The sequence below is a fragment of the Polyodon spathula genome, chromosome 25, assembly GCF_017654505.1.
Source record: "Polyodon spathula isolate WHYD16114869_AA chromosome 25, ASM1765450v1, whole genome shotgun sequence".
Taxonomy (NCBI): Eukaryota; Metazoa; Chordata; class Actinopteri; order Acipenseriformes; family Polyodontidae; genus Polyodon; species Polyodon spathula.
The window spans coordinates 15328036-15354879 of record NC_054558.1 but is presented as its reverse complement, the minus strand read 5'-3'; the positions used below and the strand labels follow the sequence as shown (position 1 = coordinate 15354879).

At 39.9% G+C, this 26844-nt stretch overlaps 1 protein-coding gene across 4 annotated transcripts in view; it reads right to left on the bottom strand.

Moving 5' to 3' along the window:
* Positions 1–26844, bottom strand: part of LOC121299752 (tetratricopeptide repeat protein 28-like) — a 394301-nt gene that overhangs the window by 20783 nt on the left and 346674 nt on the right. For 3 of the 4 annotated variants that reach the window (XM_041227758.1, XM_041227759.1, XM_041227762.1), the window contains 2 exons: positions 19657–19797; positions 1468–1609 (listed from right to left, as the gene is read on the bottom strand). In XM_041227758.1, the coding sequence (XP_041083692.1) occupies positions 1468–1609; positions 19657–19797 (283 nt within the window). The remainder of the gene's footprint in view (positions 1–1467; positions 1610–19656; positions 19798–26844) is intronic. The other variant, XM_041227761.1, reaches the window with a different exon arrangement.

The following is a 26844-nucleotide window of genomic DNA, read 5'->3' as shown; positions in this document are numbered from 1 at the left end:
AGCAATGAATTATTAATATACAGTACAGTACAATGTATTCAGAAAGGGTAATTATTAAACGGTAAAGCAATTACTCTGAAATGACTTAACTACGCAATTAATTGCATTTCTTATGAAGTGTGTTTTGAACTATTACAAACACAGAATACAGTATCGTGCAGTCCTTATTTTTAAATGCCAGTCATAAAGTCGGCAAATGTAAGGAGACGTTACCTGTCTGTATAACCCTCGTCAACTCCACTCTATAATCACAGCATACATTTTAAATGACAGTATTGTATTGGTGATTACTCAGGCAGTTAGAAGCTGCTTTTGAGGAGGTGGGAAAAGTATTCGCAGATTTGGTGAACACAAAAGGTTAGATCTTCTAATACAAGTAAACACGTCGCATGTAAGGTGTCTAATACAGTGTTTGCAGACAGGCTTGCTACTGTACACACCAGAGGTTTTTCTTTATGACGATCCCTCAACCACAATACTCCCTCAATTACACCATCGTAATGTATCAATCTGTTTGTACCACTGGATCATTGAGAAATTGGAAATTATGATGAGAGGTATTTGTTGTGAACTTTCAAAGTTACTGATGGGGAACCAAAGCAGCCACTCTGTGTTGCTGATTGTGGTGAACGTTTAACACATAGTTACTGGTACACCTGGTCCCTGCTGGAAACACTGGTATTGGAGATGAAAAGGTTGAAAACCATTGGTCTAACAAATTTTGTACAGTTTGGGCAGGAATGCTCATAAAGCAAAGTTCAGCTGCTCAAACAGTGTAAAATAATTTCTGTTGTAATAAAAGATACCCTACACAGAACTTGTAAATTTATTATTAATCATAAAAACTACTATTAAACTCTGTAAAGTGTTTTTTAACTGTAGAAATGTGGAGCCTGTGTTCTATGCACTGTATTTGCATCGCCACAGGATAACATGTACAGGATTTGCTGATTTCTCATACATGATTTATATTAATGTTACAAATAATGTAGCTAACATTGATAAAGGAAGCCATGAACCTAGAACTGAATCTACTGATTCTACTTATTATTTATTATTTCATAGTACACATATAAACAGTAACGTAGAAATCCTAAACTGCACATTTTAAAATGCAACTTGCTAAAAATGTGTTTGTTATTTTTTTATCACATAATATCGACCTATATTCTTATTAAATTAGGGGTTTAGGAACAACATCCAGCTTTTTATAGCCTCCAATACTGCAATTACTCCACAAGAGGGAGCTGTAGTGCTGGATCTGACACCTAGTGAGAGCTGGACTGCTTGACATCTTTGTCAATATGTACAATTAGTATAAGTGTGATTGGGGCACTAAAGAGTTAAACATGATTACAGTTCTGCAATGCTGACTACAGTGACACCTGGTGGTGAACAGCTGAACTACAAACCCCAGGGTGGACCACAGCCATTGTGGAGGTACAGAAGAGCACAGCTTGGACTTACCCCTTCCATGGGTGCGACAAGGAGATCGTAGAGGGCTCTCAGAGGGGGCTTGTTCAGGGAGCTCTGCCTTCGAGGGAGAGAGGAGGTGTCTTTCACTGGGGACATGGTGTTACTGAAAAGGCTGGTCATGCTCTGGCAGCTCCTGGAATACAGCAAGGGAGAGAGAGAACAGGAGGAATGAAACAAAGAATACATATTCACTGGAGTAAACTATAGAACAAATAACAGGTATGTGTGTGACATACATCCCCCTGCCACTGCTGTACATTCAACATGAGAACTGTCATTATCACAGAAAAGTGGATCTCCAGGATGGACATCAACAATATGTATGGAACAGCACAATACGATACTCCCAATCATGCAAAATAATGCTCACTTTCATCATCAAATTAATATGCAGTGAAGAATGACTGCCTCCACTATAGCCCCCTCTGGGGGATAATGATTGTAATACAGGGTCTTTTCCTGTTAAATTATATTAATGCAAAACAACAAACATCATTTGGACAATGCCCTCCACTTTTTAATTTACTCTTTAGCTCTTGCGCTGTAACAGGGATTGAAGACAGTGTTATAACCACCCACTGGTGCAAGCAGACAAGTGCAGTACTACTGAGTGGCAATGACAAGCTGATTTCAAGAGAGAAGGAGGAGATGACTGCCAATGAATGAATGGAATAATCAACTCTCTTATAGTTGTACCTTGTTGAGCATTTTGAAGTTATGGATGTCAGAAATGATTAAGAATAATGGCCAGAATCTCATTTGCAGCAGTATTAAATTTCAGTTTACAAAATACTTCACTGTGTTACTGCATCATGGCAATGAGGTACTATATATTATTTTGTAACACTGCGTTTCAAGTGAGGCTTGGTCCCTATTCACTGAGCAACTTTAAATACACTGTTTGAGCATTGTAAAGAAAGAAGGTCTGAAGCTAGCTAGCTCAGAGTCTACAACGAGATTAGTCAGTCGTACATTAGTCATTCCTTCCCATTACCCACAGAAAAAAACAACTGGGAAATTACTTTCAGAACCTTATAAAATTACATCTAATCTCTGAATTAGTTATGCCAGTGTGTTACAGGCTTTATCCAGCCACACACAGTGCCACTTTGTTTCAAGACTGGGAGCCTCTGTCAGGCTCATGGGACCTGCAAAGCTGCTTACCCAGCTAAACAGCCGAGTGCTCAGCACTTAGCACTGAGCTGCAATCTGGAAGACAATGTGCTGCACAACTAGGAGAAGTAGTGTCTTGGAACAAGGACAGGTTTGAAGAATATAGAAGGGATTCCAATCGCTCAATCTCAAATCAGGCAAAATCCCATATGTTTCACTGAATTAATTATTGGCCATAAATATTTTCATGAATCGGCATACTGTCCGTTCACTATATAGGTCTCACAGGAACTTTTATGTAAGAAACAGACCATAATGCAGACATGTCTTCATTTTAAAACATAGCCTCTGATACCACATTAAGTAAGTTCTTCCCTTCCAGGAAATGTGTCACAATTTCACCCCAGAAGCATAGTCAGGGCCAGGCATCTTACGGGCTAAGTGTCAGTCATTAGGGGAAGCAGTTAGTTGGTTACTGACAGGAACGAAGGCCCTGAAGAGGTGGTGACAGTTTCAATCTCCAGGGGAAATGACCAAGAAAGTGTAAGACATTCTGAAAGCAAGGCCTGTAAAACAGAGATTTCCTTCAAAGCCACACATTTAGAACCAATATAGGGACCCATAGTATATAGTGTGGGTCTCATGGGAAACTTATGACATTATTTTGTTAGTTAGAAAGACTTTATTAGCCCGCTCTCAGCTGAATGTTCAGGTGTGTCTTATCCAGTGTTTAAAGCTCCTGTGATTTGGGCCACTGTCACAGTTTTCTTTCCTGTGGTGGTTACCATCCCAGGAACACCATGCTGGTCAACCAGGCCATTGCTTTGAGAGAGGGATACAGAGACACCCACGACTATGCGCCTAGTGAAGTGACTGAGCTTTACCAGAATTGCTGCTCAACAATTTCACACTTGTTTATTTAGGTCAAATGAATATCACATAAAACTGCAGACATTAAAAAAGACTTCTAGTCGAAACGTTTGACATCGATTTAAATTTTATTAAAGTGTATTATCCCTGAAAGCAACTGTCCTCTTGTATGTAACATTAAGAGAATTGCTTATCCAACAGTGACGAACATTAGCTAGAGTATGAGAATCTGTGTTTATATTTTAAATAGGACTACAAATGAAGCAGTATAGTACGTCATTTACTCCAACTCAATTACATACAGTAACCCTTTGTAAGAACCTTTCATAGTGAATTATTTTCCGTGTGTCCCATCACAGCTTCACACACACACACACACACACACAGACACTTCATACTGTGTCAGTTTGTTGAATGACAGATCGTCAGACTGCAAGACACTGTGTCATGCTGCTAAAGCAGCATTTGGCAGGCCCGCTTTGAATCTGTCGCCATGCTACCAGACACAGTAATAAAACCCACTGTCAGGACAGATGTAGCTCAGCTTAACTCAATTCTTTATTGTTTTGCACGGATGGAAAGCCATTGAGACTTTTATTTCCCAAGTAGGGGAGATAGCAGGAGCACACATTCACACTCCTGCACTGTGTCAATAACATTGTCATTCACAGAATAAATATTACAAATAACGGAAAATAGAAAACAATTCAAATGGCAGCAGTCAGCCTTTTGTTTACTCTTGCACGCCACCCTGGCTCATGTTTGACTGGGCCCCCCACTCTGCCTATATGTTTTAAATGGAAAAAAGATTTATATATCTATCTGTCTATCTATCTATCTATCTATCTATCTATCTATATCTCTATCTATCTATCTATATATATATATATATATATATATATATATATATATATATATATATATATATATATACACACACACACACACACACACACACACACGTCAGAACCTAATTAGTTAAACCAGAATGATGTTTTATCAGCAGTTTTAGTTGTAGTGATTGTAGCTACAAAATTATGTCATAAATGTTACCAATTGTGCACTTCCATTTGGTCCATATTTGATAAAATACCTTCTTTTGTTAAACATGCTATCTGGTACTACACCTGGTTAAAGAAACCTCTGTTTGATATCAATGCCTTCAAATCGATTCGCACTTCCTTGGTCATTCTGGAGGGTGACATTTTCCCCACCAATCCAACAGCTTTGTTCCTGTCAATAACCAATCAGATGCTTCCCCTGTTGACTGACATGCTTTCAGCCAGTGAAATGACCCAGGAAGTGCAACCTATTTCCTGTAAAAAATACAGAGAATTGAAACATCCTTTATCCTGAAGTAGTACCATATATCATGTTTTAAAATGAAAATACTATAACGTTTGCTATAACACATATTTATTTCAAAACTTCACATTTGGGGGCTCCCGAGTGGCACATCCAGTAAAGGCACTTTGCTGGACGGCGGAATGCGCCTATAGCTTGGAGATCGCCAGTTCCAATCCATGCTATGCCACTGCCAACCGTGGACAGGAGTTCCCAGGCAGCGGCGCACAATTGGCCGAGTGCTGCCCGAGCGGGATAGGGGTTAAGCTGGCTGGGGAGTCACACCAGCACCCCCTGTGGCTGGCGGGTGCCTGCAGGCCAGCTTGTATGCAATTCAGAACTGCGTGGTCCTCCGACGCTGTAAGTTGTGAATATGGCTGCATGGCAGGCCCAAGTTAGTTCGGGGTTGCAGTGGTTAGCCAGCTTGAATAATAATTGGACATTCCAAATTGGGAGAAAATTGGAAAATAAAAATAATTGTTAAAATTAAAAAAAAAAAAAAAAAAAAAAAAAAAACTGCACATTTGAGACGTACACAGTGAAGGTAAGATTTATGGGATTGTTTTGTGAGCTACAATTACTTTAAACGCCTGACTCTTTGAGCCGTTGACAAATAATTAGAAGCCATTGAAGTAGACAGGTGATAATTATTAGGGGCTGTACCATACAACAAAGCAGGGGTAGCTGGCATGCTGTGTGTGCACTATACTGCATTAATTGCCGGATGACATTGACTAATATAACAAATGATGCATTCACAAGGCCATAACAATGCATTTTGCAATATACAATATGGTGTTATTTGAATGAAGGAAAAAACTAAAACTAAGGAAAAGGGGGAGGATTTGGTGTCTTAATACGACACAAGAAAAAAATCTCCTTAAACACAAATTTACGAACAATGCTGATCCGGTTCCTAGAAGGTGACTGATCTCAGAACTTTGTTGAGTTGGGTCTTAAAAAGATCCCAGCATCAACCATGTGACTAGCTAGCCCATTCCATCCTCTCACCACTCTCTGTGAAGTTGGGTCTCATACCCTCTGTCTTAAGTCTTCACTTCATTTCTAACTGTGTTCTCTAGTCCTGGTTTCTGTACTGTGCTTAAAATATTGATTAGGGTTAGCTTTGTCACCTCTTTTAAAATGTGAAGACTTTGATCAAACCCCCCCCCCCCCCAAATCCTTCTTTTTTCGAGGCTAATTACATAGCAATTGCCCCACAATAGTTGCAGTTTCTTGAAATATTTTCAGCAATTTTAATGTGTAATTACTACTTTTACAAATCTTATATAATGTGCAAATCTGTATCTATTCTTTAGATGGAAATAAGATCAACTTTGTAAACAAAACAACATGGGCGAGTGGTACATAATACGATAGAACAACAGCAACCAAACTTATACACATTAGTGTTTTTTAAGCCAAGGCACGCAGTTGTTACGACTGTATGGAGGTTTTGCAATGCCGAAAAAAAAATTAGACTCAAGTGAAAGGCAGGGTTTTATGAAACTACCATCCAATAGGCCAGTGTTGTCTGTTTTATTAAATTGCACTGGTGCTGAAGACAGCCAACTAAAGAAAATGGATTCTATTGCCATCTCTTTGAAGTCTATAGGGTGCCTACACTAAAAAGCACCACGATCACAGACAAGGAGCCTCTCCCTCTCACACAATGTTAGACAGACTACCACAACACACTTTCTGATCTCCAACACTCCACATGTCTTGTATAAATTACTCATCTTCTGGTGTTTTTCTTACTATAAATTTGCTCAAGCTGAATGAACAGCTGAAGCAATGCTGCCCCTTTCATGTATCATTACAAACGATAGCATGCCGTTATGGTTTCTATCAGCTCTTGTTGCCGGCTTTTTTGTTTTCTCCAAAGAAAATATGAGCTTCTCTTTGAAACCCGCTTTCCAGTTTGCCCTTCTGTGCGTCAAACACACATTCAGCTGTAGGAGGTTATGATTCATATTCTCAAGACTCTTCTAACACCACAATAGAATCAGAAATCAATCACGTTTTCCTCATACTAAAAACACTATACCAAAAGAAAGCTATACAGCTGATGTTTTCCACACAATGTTGTAATATATGTAATCAGATATATGTGAATCACTTTTAAACCGTTCATCTTTACACACCCTCCAAATGGGAATATAAACCCTTAAAGTGTAACAATCTGTTCCTTACAAGTAGTAGCTCAAAGGTGGTCCCTGACAATGATGCCTCTTGTCACGGATAGCTTGGGTGGTGACTTCAGACCCGAAAGAAAGAACAAAACAGGCAGTACTGAGAGGAATAAATGCACTGTGCTGCGTTTTAATTATAAATAAAAGGTTCATACAGAACAAAACAAACAAAACGGCACGTTGGTCAAAATAAATAGACAGTCAAAACAGACAGTGGACAAGCCCCAAATAAGAATCATGCGGGTCCTCCCGCACGAGTACCAATTGTTATGATACTCTTTGTTTTTATTTCTCCTCTCTCTCCCATTCTCCACTGCGAACACACCAACCCCATGTGAGTGATTTGTGCATCTAGCTATGCTAGTTAATCATTCACTTGAATCCCAAGACGTGAACTAATTTATGCTATCCCCATGCTCACACACTAATATACATTTTATCTGCACGTGAGGTGATTGTGCAATCCCAATGCCTAGATACAACTATACAATTTAAATCACTCATGCTACATAGCCCACATTATACCCCGTGTACCAATAATAACTCACCACATAAAATATAAAACACAAAATTACACACAGGGGCGGGGCACCGTGCCACAATGTCGAACACAAAACCTTGGGGACCACACGACTAAGTGTCTTTGACTTTCGTTACGTTCCATGTTTTGTTTCAGAACCTAAGTTTGAAAAAACAAATACACATTGGTCATTGAAGAATAGTATACAAACTAACAACAACAGTGGTAAAGATAACTGAGGTTTCTGGAAATTCTGGTGAACAGAATTGCAACTATCTTCACAGTGTTTGTTGTTTTGGAATCTATTATAAACCCTTATAAGGAAAAGAAACACCATTTCAGTATTGAATCCTATCAATGTAATGGAAAGCAAGCACTGGGCACCAGATCCAGTTTGGAGGGACAGCCTGATCTAGGCAGGGACTTGGTGGTGCCATACACCTTCCACTTCTTAATAATCATCTTGACTGTGCTACAAAGGATATTCTAGGCCTTTGATATTTTTTTTATACCCATCCCCTGATCTGTGCCTTTCAACAACTTTGTACCAGAGTTCTTTTGAAAGTTCCTTGGTGCTCATGGTTGAGTCTTTGCTTTGAAATGCACTACCCAGCAAAGGAAATCTACAGGAACTGCTGAATTTATCCTGAAATCACGATTTCATTAAGGCACTTAGTGATGTTAAATTGTGTCCACCTCCGGTTAATTGAACTACACACTAGAACTTACACAGGCGATTCAATTTAGACTCGATTAATCCTAACGATTGGGGGGGGGGGGGGGTAGACTTAGATCAGAACCCAATATTAAGCAGCAGAGAGACGTGGCAGACTTTATAATCCACACACCCTAATGGTTTTCAAAGTCTCTGGCAGCTACCATAAATACTTAAAATGTCACTGCAGCCAAAAACAACTTCCCTTACATGCCACGTTAATCCAGCTGCCTGGAACGATGACAATTAACTTAAAGGGAAAGTTTATTTTACAGGAACCCTCCTATCCTCATCTTAAAAATCAATGTATTTAAAAAGAAATGCTACTAAACTACAAATGTACTTCCTGTGCAACAGGTATTAGGAATTTATTTCTTGCCGTATTTGTTTTTTAACCTTTGCATTTCATAGCAACATAGATCTGGCTGGCTGCTACAGTCTGACGTTAGGTCAATCAGAGTTATTGACAAGTGGCATTTACGTCACAGACATCACAAAGGGGAATTCAAAAGGGTAACACTGGCAATTTTTTCCAAAAAAAAAACAAACATTTCAATTAAATCTATGGAATTTGGATTCAATTCGAATTATAGCTCACAAACTATATTGAAAATACACTTATAATAAATTAGCAAAGAAGACATTTTCATCCTTATAATAACGACATCAAATACAACGCTATAGAACCCTTGTCTCCTGGTACCTCAGCACACATAGTCTGATTGCAGTGAAGTGGGGAAGCAGCTGATTGGCTATTGACAGGAAAGAATCCACTGAGAGGGTGGGGACAATGTTACCCTCCAGGTGAGACAACCCAGGAAGTGCAGAAGAGTCTAAAAGCACAAGAAAATCAGAAAGCATTGCAATTAGACAGGTTTCTTTAACCTACAGTAGCACCGTATTTTCAAAGCATTTTCTCTACTCTTTAATTAACTCCACTCTTTTTACAAATAACCGCCTTCACGGTGCTCTAGAGAACCTGAAACCTAGAACTTTATAGATTTGGTTCTAGTTTTGTAAAACGTGTGTTTTACCTCTCCCAAAGAATAAGAATTAATTAAAGACTGACTTAAACGCTTTGAAAATGTGCCCCATCGTTTGGAAATAAAAATACATGTTTAATACTGGTTATTATGTGTTTCATTCAAAACTACACATTTGAGTACACATTGTATAATGAGCTGAAGTGCAGGAAAGAAATGTGTCCGCTTTTCCAAATTAACCGGTTTACTTTATTGTGGTGCGAATTACAGTTTGGAATAAAGAACGCAGCTCATCTATCCCACTTTCTAATTGCCTTTGTAATTAGGTTTAAGAGTCTCAGGATTACACACCACGGAGGAGTGGCGGTTTCCATGCCGACACACACACACACTGACTACACCAGCAGAGACTGGAGCCACACAGCTTAACCCCTCTACTCCCTGTCATTCCTCAACATTAAAATGCCATCAATCTGCAAGGCCTCCTGCTGCCTTCTCCCACACGTGAGTTTGCAAGAAACTGAGATTTTTCAGAAGTTAATACTAAGGTAAAAGATTAATATTCATAGGTTTTAGGGGGTGGTGGGAATATGAGAACAATACACGTTCTGAGGTACAATTAAAAAAAAATGTTTTGAGCCTTGCATCAGTCTATTATTTGAGAGTTTATGATTGAGTTTAAAGTGGATTAAATTAAGATTACAATTTTATTTTTAAATATATATATAGGTTTGGTTTTTACAAAATAACGTTTGTACACCCCTTTCAAAAGTTCAAAGTCAACCACTGGTAAATATTTCTGAAAATGTAATTGTTACAGGCATAAAAGCATTTTCTGAAGATGGGAAGAAGACCAGAACAAGGTTGAATGGCTTATTTTTAAAATCTGTGCTGTCATACAGAACTATGTTATTTGGGTACAAACCACTACAGAGGGGACTCCTCTGTGCTGTGATCATTAAAACCATGAAAGGACCGCAGTGTTGTGAGCAGCCTGGAAAGACGGGCTATGTAAATATCTTTAACAACATGTTGCATTTCGTCAGCAAAAACCGGATTGAGAAAAACCTGTTCACTGTTCTGTAAATAAAAATTCACTGTAAATATACGTGCACTCATTTGCTTACCCTGTGCATTGCTGTTGAGGTCATGTTATTTCCACGGTACCCAGCCTGTAATATACAACAATTTCCCACCAAAAACAATATACTGCAACGACCAGCAGGCTGTCGCTTCATTAGGACCCTTAGAAATGATTATCACAGTAATTGTGCAGTTTTCCCATGGTTACACTAAGCATTTCCCACAGTTTGCCATGTTTTTAGTATGCCTTACCTTACATCTCTGGGCACGTTACCATGCTTTCACTTGTGATTTATTACGCTTTACCATGATTTTCACTGTGGTAGACTTTTAAAGGGGAGGCCACTTAACAAACAAATAAACTTTGACAATGTACTTCATTCCTAATAACGTGGGTGCGTAGTAAAGCTTTATTCTGCTCACACAGGAGAGCCTTATTATTACAACTAAGGCAGGAATGGCCCTAGCTTTCCTTACTTGAGCTCGCTACAGCACGGTGCCACTCTCACACCCAGTCAGACCCCACTGGATCCTATGTGCCTTTACCTCCAGCAACTCCTGCACAATTTATTACTGCCACTGATGGACAGAATTCCAAACCAACTGCTGTCCAGTTTCCACTCTTACTCCACATGCTCGGCCTAATGAGTAAACCTAACAACAAAACATTGATTAATTAGCAGGGGGGCCCTTCCGATTATTATTGCTGTACTCCTCCACCAATCGAAAATCTAGTCTGTCATTGAGAATTCTGGTTGAGAAACGAAGGTATTACACATGGAATGCTTCAACAGTTACATTTTTACAGTACTTATTACAGTGTCCTGTCTGTGTAAAGTAATGTTTCTAACTGGTTCACACATCCACCATCACAAATCTTTACATTTTTTTTTACATACCTGCTTCCCTTCCGAGCAGTTTGATGCTTTGGTTTAATATTAAAAGCATACTAGTTATACTTGTTAAACCACTAGATGGCACAGGTGATCTTAGCATGAATAACGAACAAGCAAAGAATGTGTTAAGAGCTGAAGAGGACACCTCTGGTGTAGGGCAGGAGGGTCACACACTGGCCTTTTCTACCTGTCTCCAGAGAGTCTCTCAGTCTGGGATTACATTGACCCAGTTTGGTTTGCAAATTTTTTCTCTGTGTGTTAAAGATGTGTAAAGCTCTGGTAGGCAACACGCCCCAAGACAGCTTCTAATATCAGCCGAGCTTGTTAAATTCCAGCTAAAGTCTATGTTAAAACCATGATTAAAACATCGAACTTATCAGCCAAAGCGTCTTGAGTGATCTGACGCTTTGGCTCAAGTTTCCTTCAAGTTTCTTTGATATATTATAAGTGTATTTTCTGCTAATAACAGTTGACCCTGGTAAATCTGCCCAGTCATTTTCCTGTGCTCCCCCCTGGTTATACTATATATTTGCCACAGTTTATTTGGGTTTGCTATGCTTTTTTAATATGCTTTACCTTTTTACAGAGCTTACCTCTGCTTTACCATATTTACACTATGTAAGGCTGGTTGTGAGGGGCAACAGTAAAATGATTGATATAAAGACACTTTGGCTGATCTAGCGTACATTACATACAGTTGTAGTCAAAAGCTTTCAAGACATGGCTTTATTATGTAAAATTACTAGGGATGCTGAGATTTCGTTCATGCATTTGTTACGTCTCGTTTGGATTACTGCAATGCTCTTTTTGTTAATTTTCCTGTTTGCTCTTTACTTCATTTGCAGATGGGGCAAAATGCAGCAGCAAGGGGTCTTACTGGTACCAGGCAGAAAGAACATATTACTCCAGTCCTTAAGTTTATTATAATATACTGTACTTTTATGGTGATCGATTTTATCTCTATATTTACCTATTGTATTGTATTTTATTAATTTATTTACCTATATAATTTTTTAACTGATTAATTGTGTTTTGTAATGTGGATTTGTGTTTGACTGTTTTGTTTTGTACAGCACCTTGAGACACCTATGTCTGAAAGGCACTATAATAAATTAAAGTTGTTATTATTATTATTATTATTATTATTATTTAATAATGATCATAATCTATAAAGTTATACTATATACGTCTTGGAAGATCTTTTCAATTCTTTTACGACCCATAATTCTTTTAAAGTCCCAAACATAAAATGCTGGATTGTATTTGAACATTCTTAAAAAGGGTTAGACATAGGATGATTACCAACAAGTCAATATGGGAAAAAGTAAAGAGCTATCGGAAGACAGGGCAGACAATTGTTTATTGTTATGAAGGTGGAGACGGATACAAGAAGATTTCCAAGCATTTGAGTATGCCAATTTCAACTATTGTTTCTATTATCAAGAAGTACAATACTCATGGTACTATCACAACGCTCCATTGGTCTGAAAGAAGGTTCTTCCACCAAGCGCAAATAGGAGAATTTTGAGGAAGGTTAATAACAATCCAAGATTGACTGCCAAAGATATTCAAAGTGAACTGGCTGCAATGTGGGACTGGGGTTTCCATTTCAACCATAGGTCGAGTATTGCATGGTGAAGGTTTCAATGATCGCAGGCCAAGGAAAAAGCCGCTCTTAGAAAACGTCACAAGGACAATCGCTTAAAGTTTACAAAATGGCATTTGAATTATAGATATGAGTTGGTTTAAAGCACAACTGGATGTTCCAACACAACAACGATCGAAAGCACAAACCAAAATCTACTTCAGAATGGTTAAAGATGAGTAAAATCAAGATTCTGGAATGGTCTGGTCAACGTCTCAATCAAAATCCAATTGAGAATCTTTGGTATGAGTTGAAGAAGGCTGTGCTCAAGAGAAGTCCTCGAATTTGAATGAACTGGAACAATTTTGTGTTGAAGAATGTCCAAAATAACTAAAGAATCATGTCAAAAGCTCACTGACAAATATCCTAATTGTTTAAAAGAGATTATTATTGCTAAAGGTGCCTCAGCTAGCTATTAATTTCATTTTCCTTATCAGGGTATGAATATTTTTGAATTAGCATTTTTGAAGTTTTGCGAAAAAAAATGACTGAAATAATTAATTGTAGACATCTATTTCTTGTAATTTTTTTTTCCTCATCCACAAAAACAAAACTTTTGCTATAAAAGGTTTGTCCTGTAATTATTTGTTTTTGAGAAATTTCCTGAAATTCTAAATTTCCATTGGGGTGTGTAACCCTAGAACTACAACTGGATGTCTACGGCAGGCAAGTAAAACTGAAGAGGAGCTCCCAAACTCAGTCTTAGCTTATCAAACATCATAGTAAGATAAGGGACAGTAAGAAAAAGTAAAGATACATGCTTTTTAAAATAGGACTGTCTTTTCTTAATCTGAGTAATCAGTTGGAGCTAGATCTCAGACTTTGGGCATGTATATTGAAATAACACAGTTCTGCAATTCTGGGTAGGTCCCTTAATTTGTTGAAAATGAGAACAACTCTGTCTTGGGTTTCTTTTCCCTGCAAGCACTTGCACAGCACAGACGGGTTTTTTTTTTGTTTTTTTTTTTAATTGAATGCAATATTAATCATAATAATAGATCAAAATACAACATACGATGTACAGTATGAAAGATGTCTACTACACAAAACGAAAGCAGGTACAAGTTCCTTCCTTATGGAAAATTAGACGGACCATGTTTGTCACGCAGACTAGTGTGTTTCCACACGGAGGTAACATAGTTTATACAACACTTCAATGAGCATGTGCCGGTATGTTTCAGAGCACATGTGAGGGTACATGTGGAAGTCATGTTTTTTGGCTCAGAAGAGATGCTTGAGAACAGTGATTTTGAACATAGCAGTGCGGCATTATGCAGATGTTTGGGCGCATACAGATTATTATACAATGACTAAATACATTTGGAACAGCAAGGTGGGATAGTTTATGTTTCATCTTTCATGGTGTGCTGATGTACCCTTTAATATTACTGGTTATTGCCTTTGACGGCAGCATATAATTCAGCAGTCTACATATCAAAAAGTAGCACCCATCTATAATCATTATGGGTATTTGTTGTTGAGTAAAAGTTAACACATTGGGCACTTCTGGGTGAACAGATACAAAATGATTCCCATGTGTACATGGTGTAGTGCATCAATAATTCTGCTTTGCCTTGTCTTGCCTTGTCTGGTTTTCTTTAAATGTAAACTAATTAAAAACTGGTGTGCACTGTTTTGCACACGACAGATGCATGGAGGGAAATATGGAATAAGTGGTGTCCTGCATTCAATTAGTAAGGAAAGCTCATAATATAGGAACTTTGGCAACCTTAGATACAGATTAAAAATGAATAAGTGACATTTTAAAAATGTGTTAACAGTTTTCCTATTCTGCATGAGACAGCTTTCAAACAACAGTCCTTTGCTTTGGGTTCTAACCACTACTTCCTCTGCTCTATGCTTTGTCTATAGTTGGGCCCAGTTTGCCTGAGCCAGTGAAATCCCCAAAACCCTCCTTCTACCCTCTGACAGTGAAGAAAATAATGTGTGAAAAGGGATCATTGACATGTTTCACACCATCATATATCTGAGCAGCAACAACACCAGTCACCGGCAGTCCACGACAACTGGCTCTGTTCCAGCTAACCCAGTCCCGGGACTTGGCTCGGATAAGAGGCCTCCATGGGAAAGCAAACAGACGTTAGTCAGCTTAACAGACACAGAATGAGAGGAAATTATGGCTCTCTGTTGAAAAAAGGGAGGAAGAAAAGGCAAGAAAGAACAAGGTGTTTTTAAGATTTAGTTTGTTTTAGCTGAACAATAAATTCAGGCAAGTAAACACGTAGGCGGCACAATGAGCTCCAGGTTTTCAAAAGAGAAGTGGCTCCTTCTCTATTCTACTGATTCAATGCCCCACAGAGGACAATACAAGGTCATATTTGGTACATCCTAAAGGGAGGCCCTTTGGTCAGGACCTTGTAAGCGTAGCCAGCTGCCCTGATCTTATCAAGACAGTCTTGTACATCTGAATGTGTTCAAAGGTTACTAGAAAGCCAATTTAATTTCTTCTTACAATGACTTTTTCTGTATTGTGAAAATGGTACTGAGGTGTTCAGCACTGATATTGATTATAAATCATGTGAGTATGAAAATCCCAATAGCTGTGCGATGGATATACACTACAGTCATTTCTGAATTGCATTTTTTTTGTTATAAATTTAGTCTGCCCAATTATTTTACCCCCATAGAATGTCCATATTACCCGATCACATCAATTCCTACAACAGGTCAGTGGACATCCCCCGATCCCACCACCAACTCAATTGCCTCTTTACTCCCAGGAGCTCTATAGATGACGTCCCCAGGCTATCAGACTTTGGAGGACAAAGGCCAGCTCTGCAGGTGTCTGCTTTGAGTTTACCGGGAGCCTGGCCAGTAGGGCCTGCTGCAGTGAGATGGAGAAACAGAATCTGGCGGTTTTGCCTCCCTAACAGACAGCAGTCCCACAGTCAATACAACACTCCCTCTGGAATCCAAAGCAAAGACTGGCAACTTCATACAGCCAGACAGGAACCCAAGCTCTCCCGCTGTATGACTTACCCCGCACACCACACCGCCGAGTCTTTACCAGGTGAGTCGCTCTGGGATGCAAGCACACCACAATTCCTGGTGCGTTTAAAAAAAAAATCTATATTAATATTAATCTATATTAAGTTAACACACTGTGTGTAGGGTGCCCAAACCGCATTAGAATTGGTTATAAATAGTTATGAGTGAACACAGACCTTCTACAGAGAGTATAAACTGTACAAGCTCCCTTTAATGCCTGTGAAGCACTGAAAGGAGAACATTAACAGGCATCATCGAACAGACAAATCCTCTGCCTAGGGGCAGACATTATAGAAAGGCAGAATTGCCATCATAAGCCATGCAGAACCAATATCTCTTAAATGTTCCCATTCCCTGCATTACCAATGTAAATTATGCTTTGTTTCCTATTTTAATTTCCTCCTGAGCATATGTCCGGAGTTTTAATCATTTTATTTTCATTACAAAACTAAGGTAGCAGGCTACTCCCAGGTATACCTGTGAAAGTGCCTTGACGAATGGTATTAAGGAAATATGGGCTTATTAAAAAAACATTTTAATAAGCACATAAACTCAATTACTAGCTGAATTAACTTTTCACCAAACCATGGGAATGCTATAGCAGTTTATAGGGAAATGTTGGTGGGTCTGTCTCTATTCTAAACTGTGGGTAATACAAAGACATTACTTGAAGAATGTATGCCATTTTGAGACACTACATATCAAATAAACACGTGAGTGGCATTCATCTCACTCGTGGCTGTAAATGGTTTGACATTCAGACAGACTGATTCTGATACTCTCAATGGATTGTGCTTAAGGATGTTACAAGTTTCATCACATTTAGACAAGCAGTTCTCTAGATATATATAAAAATGTAAGCATGAAAGACCGTCTGACAGGTAGGCAGCCTAGCACACGATATTCTGAACAGACCTGGCTCTCCACGGGCTTTGGTCTGACTAGATATCTACCATAGAAGGTGTACGCTACACTACAAGCTTTTTGTATTGCATACATCAATCCACAAACTCATCAAGGCTGTACCTGTCCACCATGACTGTCTTACTAGCCAACTTGAAACACAACCAAAAATAGATGTTCGGTAGTATTGTTTCTTCTAGCGGTACTGTTTATAAATCCCCCTAATGACACACGGACGTGTTTCCTTAATGAAAGCTGCAGATGAGAACTATTCATCTCTAGTGTACTCATCAGTACTGGAGACTCTGCACAGAGGTAATGAGAAATCAGAGCAGGATCAATAGCAACAGAGCTGTTTCTCAATGAGGCTCAAACTGTCCGTTTAAACATGATCAAGCAAATGTAGCTGTTTACAAATGATCCTTTCCTTAGGTTTGCAACAGGTAATGGGACATTTACCAGCGTTCATTTAGAAAGCCCTCTTGACTTAATTCACTGGCCTCTCTTTACCCCAAAACCCTGGGTTCAAAAATATGGAACAGAAGGTGAAATGAGTGTAGCTTAGCATTCAGATTAATCACGCAAGCAATACACAATCTAGTTCACAGGTAGAGACTTTCTGATATTAAGCAGCAGCTCTGAAATACTTTCAGATTGCATAGTTACGCTTTAAGATTCTGACACTGCTGTATAAACAAATTAACAACAGCAGTGTACTAAGTGTGTGTCCAACTCCATCTACTGTAATAACGCATCCACAATCGATTGTCTACCTTGTGGTTGAGGTAAGATATCACTCTCCAAAAACTTAAACCTTAAAAGATATATAAGAGATAATTACATGGCCCCCAATCACATGGGTATCAGAATGTTTCTCATCACAATAAAGAATGTCCTAACCAAGTCTCATCATAATTGGGTAAACTGTAAAAAGAACAGGATAAAAAGAAGAAAGAGAATATATTGCTTCAATATGCACAAATTGGTTTCATGCAAATAAAATGCTAGAAGGAATTCTGTAAATGACTGTACTCTTCTAAATGACACCTAAATTCAATTGAAAATAACTTTAACCCTTTTTTGTACATTACCAAAGAACTACAGAAACACTTTTAAATTTCAGGACAAAAATCTTAACCTACTGTAGGTATACCTTAAATTACTTAAATAAACTAATGTTACCTCCTTCCTGGTCTCAAAGTCATTCTAGCTTTATAGTTCCTTACATTTTCTCTGCCATGAACATCCATTCATTTTATAGGTCTCAAATGAGCAGTTTTGAAAGAAACACATGTTTTAACAAACATACATCTTTATTTAAAATCATGATATCTGCTACTGTTATCCAATCTCTGCTTGCAAGCCATACATTTATACTGTCTTGCACTTCCTGGGTCATTTCACCTGGAGGTTGAAATTGTTCCCACCCCTTCAATGGCTTATTCATGTCAATAGCTGTTCCCATATTAACTGACGTGCTTTCAGTCAGTAGTTGACTCAGAAGACACTGCTGAGGTTAAAACGAACAAGGCAGTCAAGCAGTAACAGACTCCTACGTAGCTAATGGTAGTGCAAAATGGGTAAGATTTATGGAATCATTTTGTTAGCTACTTTAATCAGTTAATGATTTTAAACTTGAAGGATTCTGTATCTCGAAAGGACTTGCAAACCTTTGTAAAACTGCTCCTGCATGTGACATGACTCCCTCAGAGCGCATTGTAAAAGAGACTATTAGTATTCATGATGCCTTCACTCTGTTTTGATTGTGCTTGTCTACCAGGTGCATTCACCACTGGAGTGACTAGACACAGCCACCCATGTAACAATGGGAGACAAGGCGATCCACTTTGAGAGAGACTTGACCTTACCTGACACAGTTACTGATAGACTCCAGCCTCAAGTGCCACCATTTCCTATTGTCATTACTCTAAAAAGCAGGTGACTGCCAGCTGTAATATGGAAGGATGAGGATAACATCTAAACTTGTATCATCCCAGTGAGTTTGGTACCTAGATTTAATATTCTATTAGCTGCTGATAGACAATCACAACGGTGCTCAGTGCATGCTTTGCTACCTCTGTTTTTTGCTGGCTATATTACTGATGTCGCCTGACTGACTGCTGATGCATGGTTCCTCTGTCTGTCATAAAGTTTCAGCAATCAAATAATAAGCAAGTCTTGGATCTGAATCTGTTTACTATTAGTGTGCATGTTCATTGAGATTTAAATAAAGAGTGCCAATTGTATCCAAAATACCACCTCTGAACTCGTAACCCTGATAAAGGCCATTTGCCAACTTCTAGTTTTACGTTGAGTGTTTAAATTTATAACTTCGCTCCAGTGTTATCACAAAAGAATACACCATTCATTCCTCTTAACCAGGAATCCCTCAGGAACAAGCCAAAGGATGTTCATAACAACTTAAATTGCTCATACTAACTTAATGGAATCTGACAGTACTCTAGGTTAAATATCTTTGTTTGCAAGCCATGCAGTCCAGCACTTCCTGGGTCATTTCACGTTTCTCCAGTCCTTCTTTCCTGGCAGTAAACAACTAGCTGCTTCCCCTAATGACAGACCTGCTTTTCAGCTTTGACCTCGAATACACTGCTAGAGTTAATGACCAAGGAATTAAAGCAAAGCAATCAAACTGAGACATTTATTTAACCTAGTGTAGCACCAGATGCCATGCTTTAAAATAAAAACAAATGCTATAACATGCTGTTCTTTCCAAACTATACACGGGAGACCTATAAAGTGAATGGAAGTGCATGACATGTACGATTTATGGAATTCTGCACGCTAAGCCGAGTTTAATTGAAAGCCCAATTGAATCCACTCTGCTGGTTGCCTAATCCCACAGTAGCAGTGGCTGGATGGTCCCACTCTCACGTTCCTGTGTACCTGTTGAAAAGGTTGTTCCTGCTGACCATTCTGAGGAAGCCGGTGGGATCGGTCACAGAGTTCAGCTTGTTGTGAAGCTCCTCAAACTGCTGGTCCAGCAGGTCTCCCGCCTCACTCTCTGTCTCACTGCTGGAGCAGGGCCTAGTGAAGATACAAGCCAGGAGACAGAGTGAGGAACAGACCCCAGCATACCTGAATCACACCACCCTCACTGCATAGCTGAATCACATCACCCTCACTGCATACCTCAATCCTACTACCTTCACTGCGTACCTGAATCACACCACCCTCACTGCATACCTGAATCACACTACCATCACTGCATACCTCAATCCTACTACCTTCACTGCGTACCTGAATCACACCACCCTCACTGCGTACCTGAATCGCATCACCCTCACTGCGTACCTGAATCACACCACCTTCACTGCGTACCTGAATCACACTACCCTCACTGCATACCTGAATCACACCACCCTCACTGCATACCTCAATCCTACCACCCTCACTGCGTACCTGAATCACACCACCCTCACTGCGTACCTGAATCACACCACCCTCACTGCGTACCTGAATCACACCACCCTCACTGCATACCTGAATCACACCACCCTCACTGCGTACCTGAATCACACCACCCTCACTGCATACCTGAATCACACCACCCTCACTGCGTACCTGAATCACACCACCCTCACTATGTCTCTGAAGCACACCACCCTCACTGCATACCTGAATCACACCACCCTCACTGCGTACCTGAATCACACCACCCTCACTGCATACCTCAATCCTACCACCCTCACTGCATACCTGAATCACGCCACCCTCACTGCGTACCTGAATCACACCACCCTCACTGCATACCTGAATCACACCACCCTCACTGCATACCTGAATCACACCACCCTCACTGCGTACCTGAATCACACCACCCTCACTGCATACCTGAATCACACCACCCTCACTGCATACCTGAATCACACCACCCTCACTGCATACCTGAATCACACCACCCTCACTGCATACCTGAATCACACCACCCTCACTGCATACCTCAATCCTACCACCCTCACTGCGGACCTGAATCACACCACCCTCACTGCGTACCTGAATCACACCACCCTCACTGCGTACCTGAATCACACCACCCTCACTGCATACCTGAATCACACCACCCTCACTGCGTGCCTGAATCACACCACCTTCACTGCGTACCTGAATCACATCACCCTCACTGCATACCTGAATCACACCACCCTCACTGTGTACCTCAATCCTACCACCCTCACTGCGTACCTGAATCACACCACCCTCACTGCGTACGTAAATCACACCACCCTGACTATGTCTCTGAAGCACACCACCCTCACTGCGTACCTGAATCACACCACCCTCACTGCATACCTGAATCACACCACCCTCACTGCGTACCTCAATCCCACCACCCTCACTGCGTACCTGAATCACACCACCCTCACTGCGTACCTGAATCACACCACCCTCACTACATACCTCAATCTTACCACCCTCACTGCGTACCTGAATCACACCACCCTCACTGCGTGCCTGAATCACACCACCCTCACTGCATACCTGAATCACACCACCCTCACTGTGTACCTGAATCACACCACCCTCACTGCATACCTCAATCTTACCACCCTCACTGCGTACCTGAATCACACCACCCTCACTGCGTGCCTGAATCACACCACCCTCACTACTTACCTGAATCACACCACCCTCACTGTGTACCTGAACCACACCACCCTCACTGCGTACCTGAATCACATCACCCTCACTGCAAGCCTCGATCCTATCACCCTCACTGCGTACCTGAATCACACCGCCTTCACTGCGTATCTGAATCACATCACCCTCACTGCATACCTGAATCACACCACCCTCACTGCGTACCTGAATCACACCACCCTGACTATGTCTCTGAAGCACACCACCCTCACTGCGTACCTGAATCACACCACCCTCACTGCGTGCCTGAATCACACCACCCTCACTGCATACCTGAATCACACCACCCTCACTGCATACCTCAATCCTACCACCCTCACTGCGTACCTGAATCACACCACCCTCACTGCGTACCTGAATCACACCACCCTCACTGCGTACCTAAATCACACCACCCTGACTATGTCTCTGAAGCACACCACCCTCACTGCGTGCCTGAATCACACCACCCTGACTATGTCTCTGAAGCACACCACCTTCACTGCATACCTGAATCACACCACCCTCACTGCGTGCCTGAATCACACCACCCTCACTGCGTACCTCAATCACACCACCCTCACTGCATACCTGAATCACCCTTACTGCATACCTCAATCACACCACCCTCACTGCAGTGACTGCTGTGTCTAGCTGTTGTCCTTGCTGACTACAGTGGTATGGTGTGATATCAAGTCATTCTATGGATAATACTGTTTCTGGAAATCAAGACAAACACATCTTAGTATAACGTGATTTAATAAATAGGTTTGTAAGACAATCGATCAATACATATTTTCGAGTGATTGGAGACCCCCCACATATATATACGCCTAGGGGCAGCTTTAAAATCACAGAAGAGGGAGGCTGAGGGATGGAGATGCTGGTAGAAGCACTGCTGGCTGGCTGGATTACCGGGAATGTATACCCTGAGGAAAATGACACAGCTTTGAGTCTGTCTCTCCCCTCAAACTACTGTTGTACTGTGGATAAAGAAGCTAACGCACTCAGAGCTAATAAAACAATTCCAGTACATTTTACTTATTATGAGTTCCTGTAATTGTATAGAGCTCACATTTTCCTGTATAAAATATTCATACATTATGCACATTTCTCAATGGTGTTTTTCTCAACTGGTAGAAAATGAACCAATTGCAGACTTGAAGATATTTAATTGTTGTTGATTGTTCGTATTCGTTCATACATCAGAATATATAAAATGACTGTATCTAACGATATTAAGTAAAGAAAATTAATGTCTTAAATAATAATAATAAAAAAGATTACAATAGGTAATTTTATGGGGTAGCAAGTTTATTTTACTTACGATTTTTTACTGGAATGTGATACGAATTATACTTCTAAGCTAATTCAAAATCCCAAAATCTTTGCATATTCATTTAATTTGATGTCCAGCTTCTGGAACTGCCTTAAAAAAAGGTGTGTCTGGCCCCTTTGTGCAGTGGTTAAGGTGCTATGAACAAAATTCGAGTGGGGTGGGTGGAACACACTCATCCAGGGACTGCTTTTAACAATGCACATGCAGAAAGAATAAGACTGAATGAAAGAACTAGAATAAACAGTCAATAAGAAATGATATGACAGGGTGGCCTCTGTGTGAGTTCTAGTACTATCTGAGGAGGTCAGGAAACCACTTGAAACAGACAAGGAGTTTAAACACACAAAAGCGGAAAGCTTTGCTGCCATCTGTTCTCCATCACCCCTTAAAAACTCCAGTTCCTTAACTTTTACAATATGATCCAATGGAAGTTTGTTTTATTGTTTAGTTTACATTGTGGGTTTCTAAACTGACACCACAGTGAACTTGAATTGGCTTGGGTTTGGGCTTTGAGGAAAACCGCTTTGACAGAACAGCACAACCAACTGTGTGGTATGGCTCATCTTCATCAGCTGTGCTTTTATGTTTATGTAACAAGGGAAAACATTTTCCCAAGCTGTTTAAAGGGTGTGGGTAATCCACTGACAGAGAGATATAGGAAAATAGAGCCAAACCTGACACACCTTTGGAAAATCATAGTATAAGTAATACAAAGTGTATGACCTAAAAATTACTGGTGGCCAAACTAAGCTGGAAAGAGCCTGTTTTATCTGTGTTCAATTGTTTTAGTGTTGTTCAGAACAAAAACAAAGCTTGATTGTCAAAATGAGGAGAGCTGCTGAGATGGCAATTCACAGGAGTGCATACAAATTGGTTTGAGATTCAGTCCAACAGCAAACTAAAGCAAGTGTGGCCACCAAATGCTCATTCACAATACATGAGGTCAGGTATAAGAATTAGGAAACTGATCTGTGTTTGATATTTTCTACAAAAACAAAGCACCAATTTGTAAAAGTGCAGTGGTCTAGATATTACAATTCAGTAACAGAACATACAGACTTTCCTTTGATATACTGACAATATAATATGAAGAACCCAAATACAAAGGAATATAGTTAGTGGTTAAACATGGAAAGAATAAGAATGACCTGTAGGCTCTAGAGAACATGCTTTATTCATTTCACTTAATGGGTGTTGGAAAGACCCGTTTTTAGGAACTTGGAAGCAATTTACATCTCATTCGCTGTTCTTTTGTTACATTGGGAAATTCCAAAGTTTAAATACCCACAGCTTGCACCCATACAGTTTTCTTCAATCATGTTAAAAACAAATTCTCAAAATCTAATTTTAGCCGACAGCACAGCTCCATAAAAGTTCACTGCCGTGTGCATCCATTTATTATACGTCTCAAATATGCAGTGTTGAAAGAAACCATATTAAAGCAACATGCATTTTCATTTTAAAAAATCTGGTACTACATTAGGTTAAATACAACAATGCTGTGCCCTGATTTAGATGCTGTGAGAGGAAGCTTTCATGAGCCTTCCATTTTCACAAGCACCAAACTTGGCATGAAGTGGCTTTTTTTTCTATTTAAACAAGCATTTCATGTAACGTTATAGCCTAGTTATTTGTAATGTTAAAATGCATATACAGACTATAGCTGCATAACATCATTATGTTAATATCCCTGCTGGTTTGTGTGATTTGTGACAGCAGGCATATTCACCCTGCAGAGAACCACTGGATTTGATGCCAAATCTTGGCATGGCTCCACCGCTGCCAGTTTCATGCCCAAGGGAAAGCTGAGTAAAAATGAAGACTCTGGTCTTTGTCAGCGGGAGATGAGGCCTGTTTGAGACATAGATAATCTCTTTTCCATAGACCTGTGAGGGTGCTGTGTAAAGGGAACTGAGTGCCCTGGTCTGGATAGACAGACAATTCATTCCCTGGGTTAGGTGGAAGTCGGCCATCTAGAAACGGGGCGGGGCTATGGTACACCAAGTCGTCAACACGTAATGGAAGAGATGTGGCAGCCACGGATTGGAGGAGCGGTTGCAATAGTTAACCAAGGTGCCGTGATTAACAGTACATAAGGGGACGTAGCAAGGTGATCTGTTCCTTTGAATGGTTAACGCTGAACCTGAAGTAATTGTTATCATGAGTGCTTTGTTTGTTTTGTCTTGTCTAAAATAAACTTGTTTGTTGTTATTAGATGGCTAACACGATCTGGAGCTGTCGCTACAGGCCAGCACAAAACCCTGACAACACTGCATTTGTTCACGATAAATTGTATTTTCACCACAAGCACCACAGCACTCACTTTGGACTTGTGTTGGCAATGTGTTAATAACCCAAAAAAGATTTTTCAGCAAATAGATACATTTCCCACCAAACCCATCTAAAAGGGTAAGGTTTTTTCCCACACTAAAGGTTTTAACATCTGTTTCATGATAGCAGATTTGGCAAGATGTCTAAAAAAAACAATAATGAGAGAGAGAGCTAGCAAAGAAAAGAAAAAAAGGAACAAGAAAAATGTTTCAAACTAGTATTGGTTTTATCTGAAGTTGAAATGTTTTCTAAACAGGTCATTAATTAAGATAAATTGGGATTAAAGGAAAGGTAGGCACTAATCAGGTTTGTCTCCCTTGTTATAATACAGTGCACAAGGTTTACAGAACAGACACCATCTCCCACTCAAGCCTGAGGAGTTGAGGTGCTCAGTACACAAGGACACTCTTACAAGCATCTCTACACCAGATTCCAGAGCTTGAATCCCAGCACTGTCTGCTACTAACTCACATTCCAAGATGCTTACGGTTATTGCCATCGCTAGTGGTTTAAGTCTGGTGATTCACACTGGGAATGTTACCATTTAACCTATATTTAGGGGCCTCATTCAAAACTGGGGACCCTAATGCACTGATCGTGTCTGTATGTCTGTCACATTCTAGAAGCACAAAAATGGCCTTGGTTTTGCACCAATCTTCATCATGCACTCCTAGCCTATACATACTTCATATTGAATCTGACTATAATCTGTCTAGTATGCATGCAGAGATTCCACCTTGCAATTTTGACTTGCCTAACTGGAATAAAGAAATGAACGTACTGGGCTGAGGGTGTTGCTCAATTCAAATGGTCTGGGTTGTTCAGATTCTCCAGGCTCACCAGGAAAAAGGCCTTGGTGTTATAACACACTCATCGCTGTCAGCAACCACACAGTCGGGGGGAAGCAATCAAAAAGACAAACAGAATGCTTGGATATACAGCCAAAAATGTACAGTACAAATCAAATGAGGTCATGATGAGATTGTATAATGCAATTGTGAGACCAAAGGGACATTGTGGCCCTGGAGAGAGTCCAACGAAGAGCAATCCTAGACTAATCCTAGGCTTAATGGACCGAAGTAAAAAGATTTGAAGTTTTTAAAATTGTAAAAGGAGTTGGAAAAGATACAATACTAAAAACCAAGGCCACAGGACACAATTGAGCATTAAGTGGAGACAGACTAAGGACAAAGGGTAGGAGACACTACTTCTAGGGTATGGAATGGGCTTATTTCTCCATGTTTAGTTCAAGAATGTGCAAAATGCTCTTCTGACTCAATAGGGTAAATAAATCACATTGTTTTACTGGTTGATCTTGAGCTCTGCGCCACAGAGCCCAGCTGTTCATTAACTGAATCAGACTTGAATCTCCTGAGGTCACTGGAATGATACATTTCAACCTCTGGACAGACTGCTCTCAACAAAATGGTTCCTGCTGCTGGCTTTGTCTCAGGACCTTTTAGTTCTGTGCATCAAGAGTGCCATAATATCCAGAGATGTAAAAACGATGCAATGTTCTACTGTGTCGTTCATGTAAATATACAAAGGTATAGATATGAAAATGTGTCTACAAATATTCCCGAAAGAGTAGTATATCCTGTTTGACTTCTATATGTTAAACATATTTAAAGAATAGAGGAGCATAGTTCAGTCCTGCCAATAAAAAGTTGTAATGTACAGAATCGTATCAATATGAGACTAGGATAGTCCAAAATCCAAGAGTCCAAGAGTCTTCAAAAATGTGTCTAATTTCATCAACTGCATTTTGTTGTAATTTTATACAA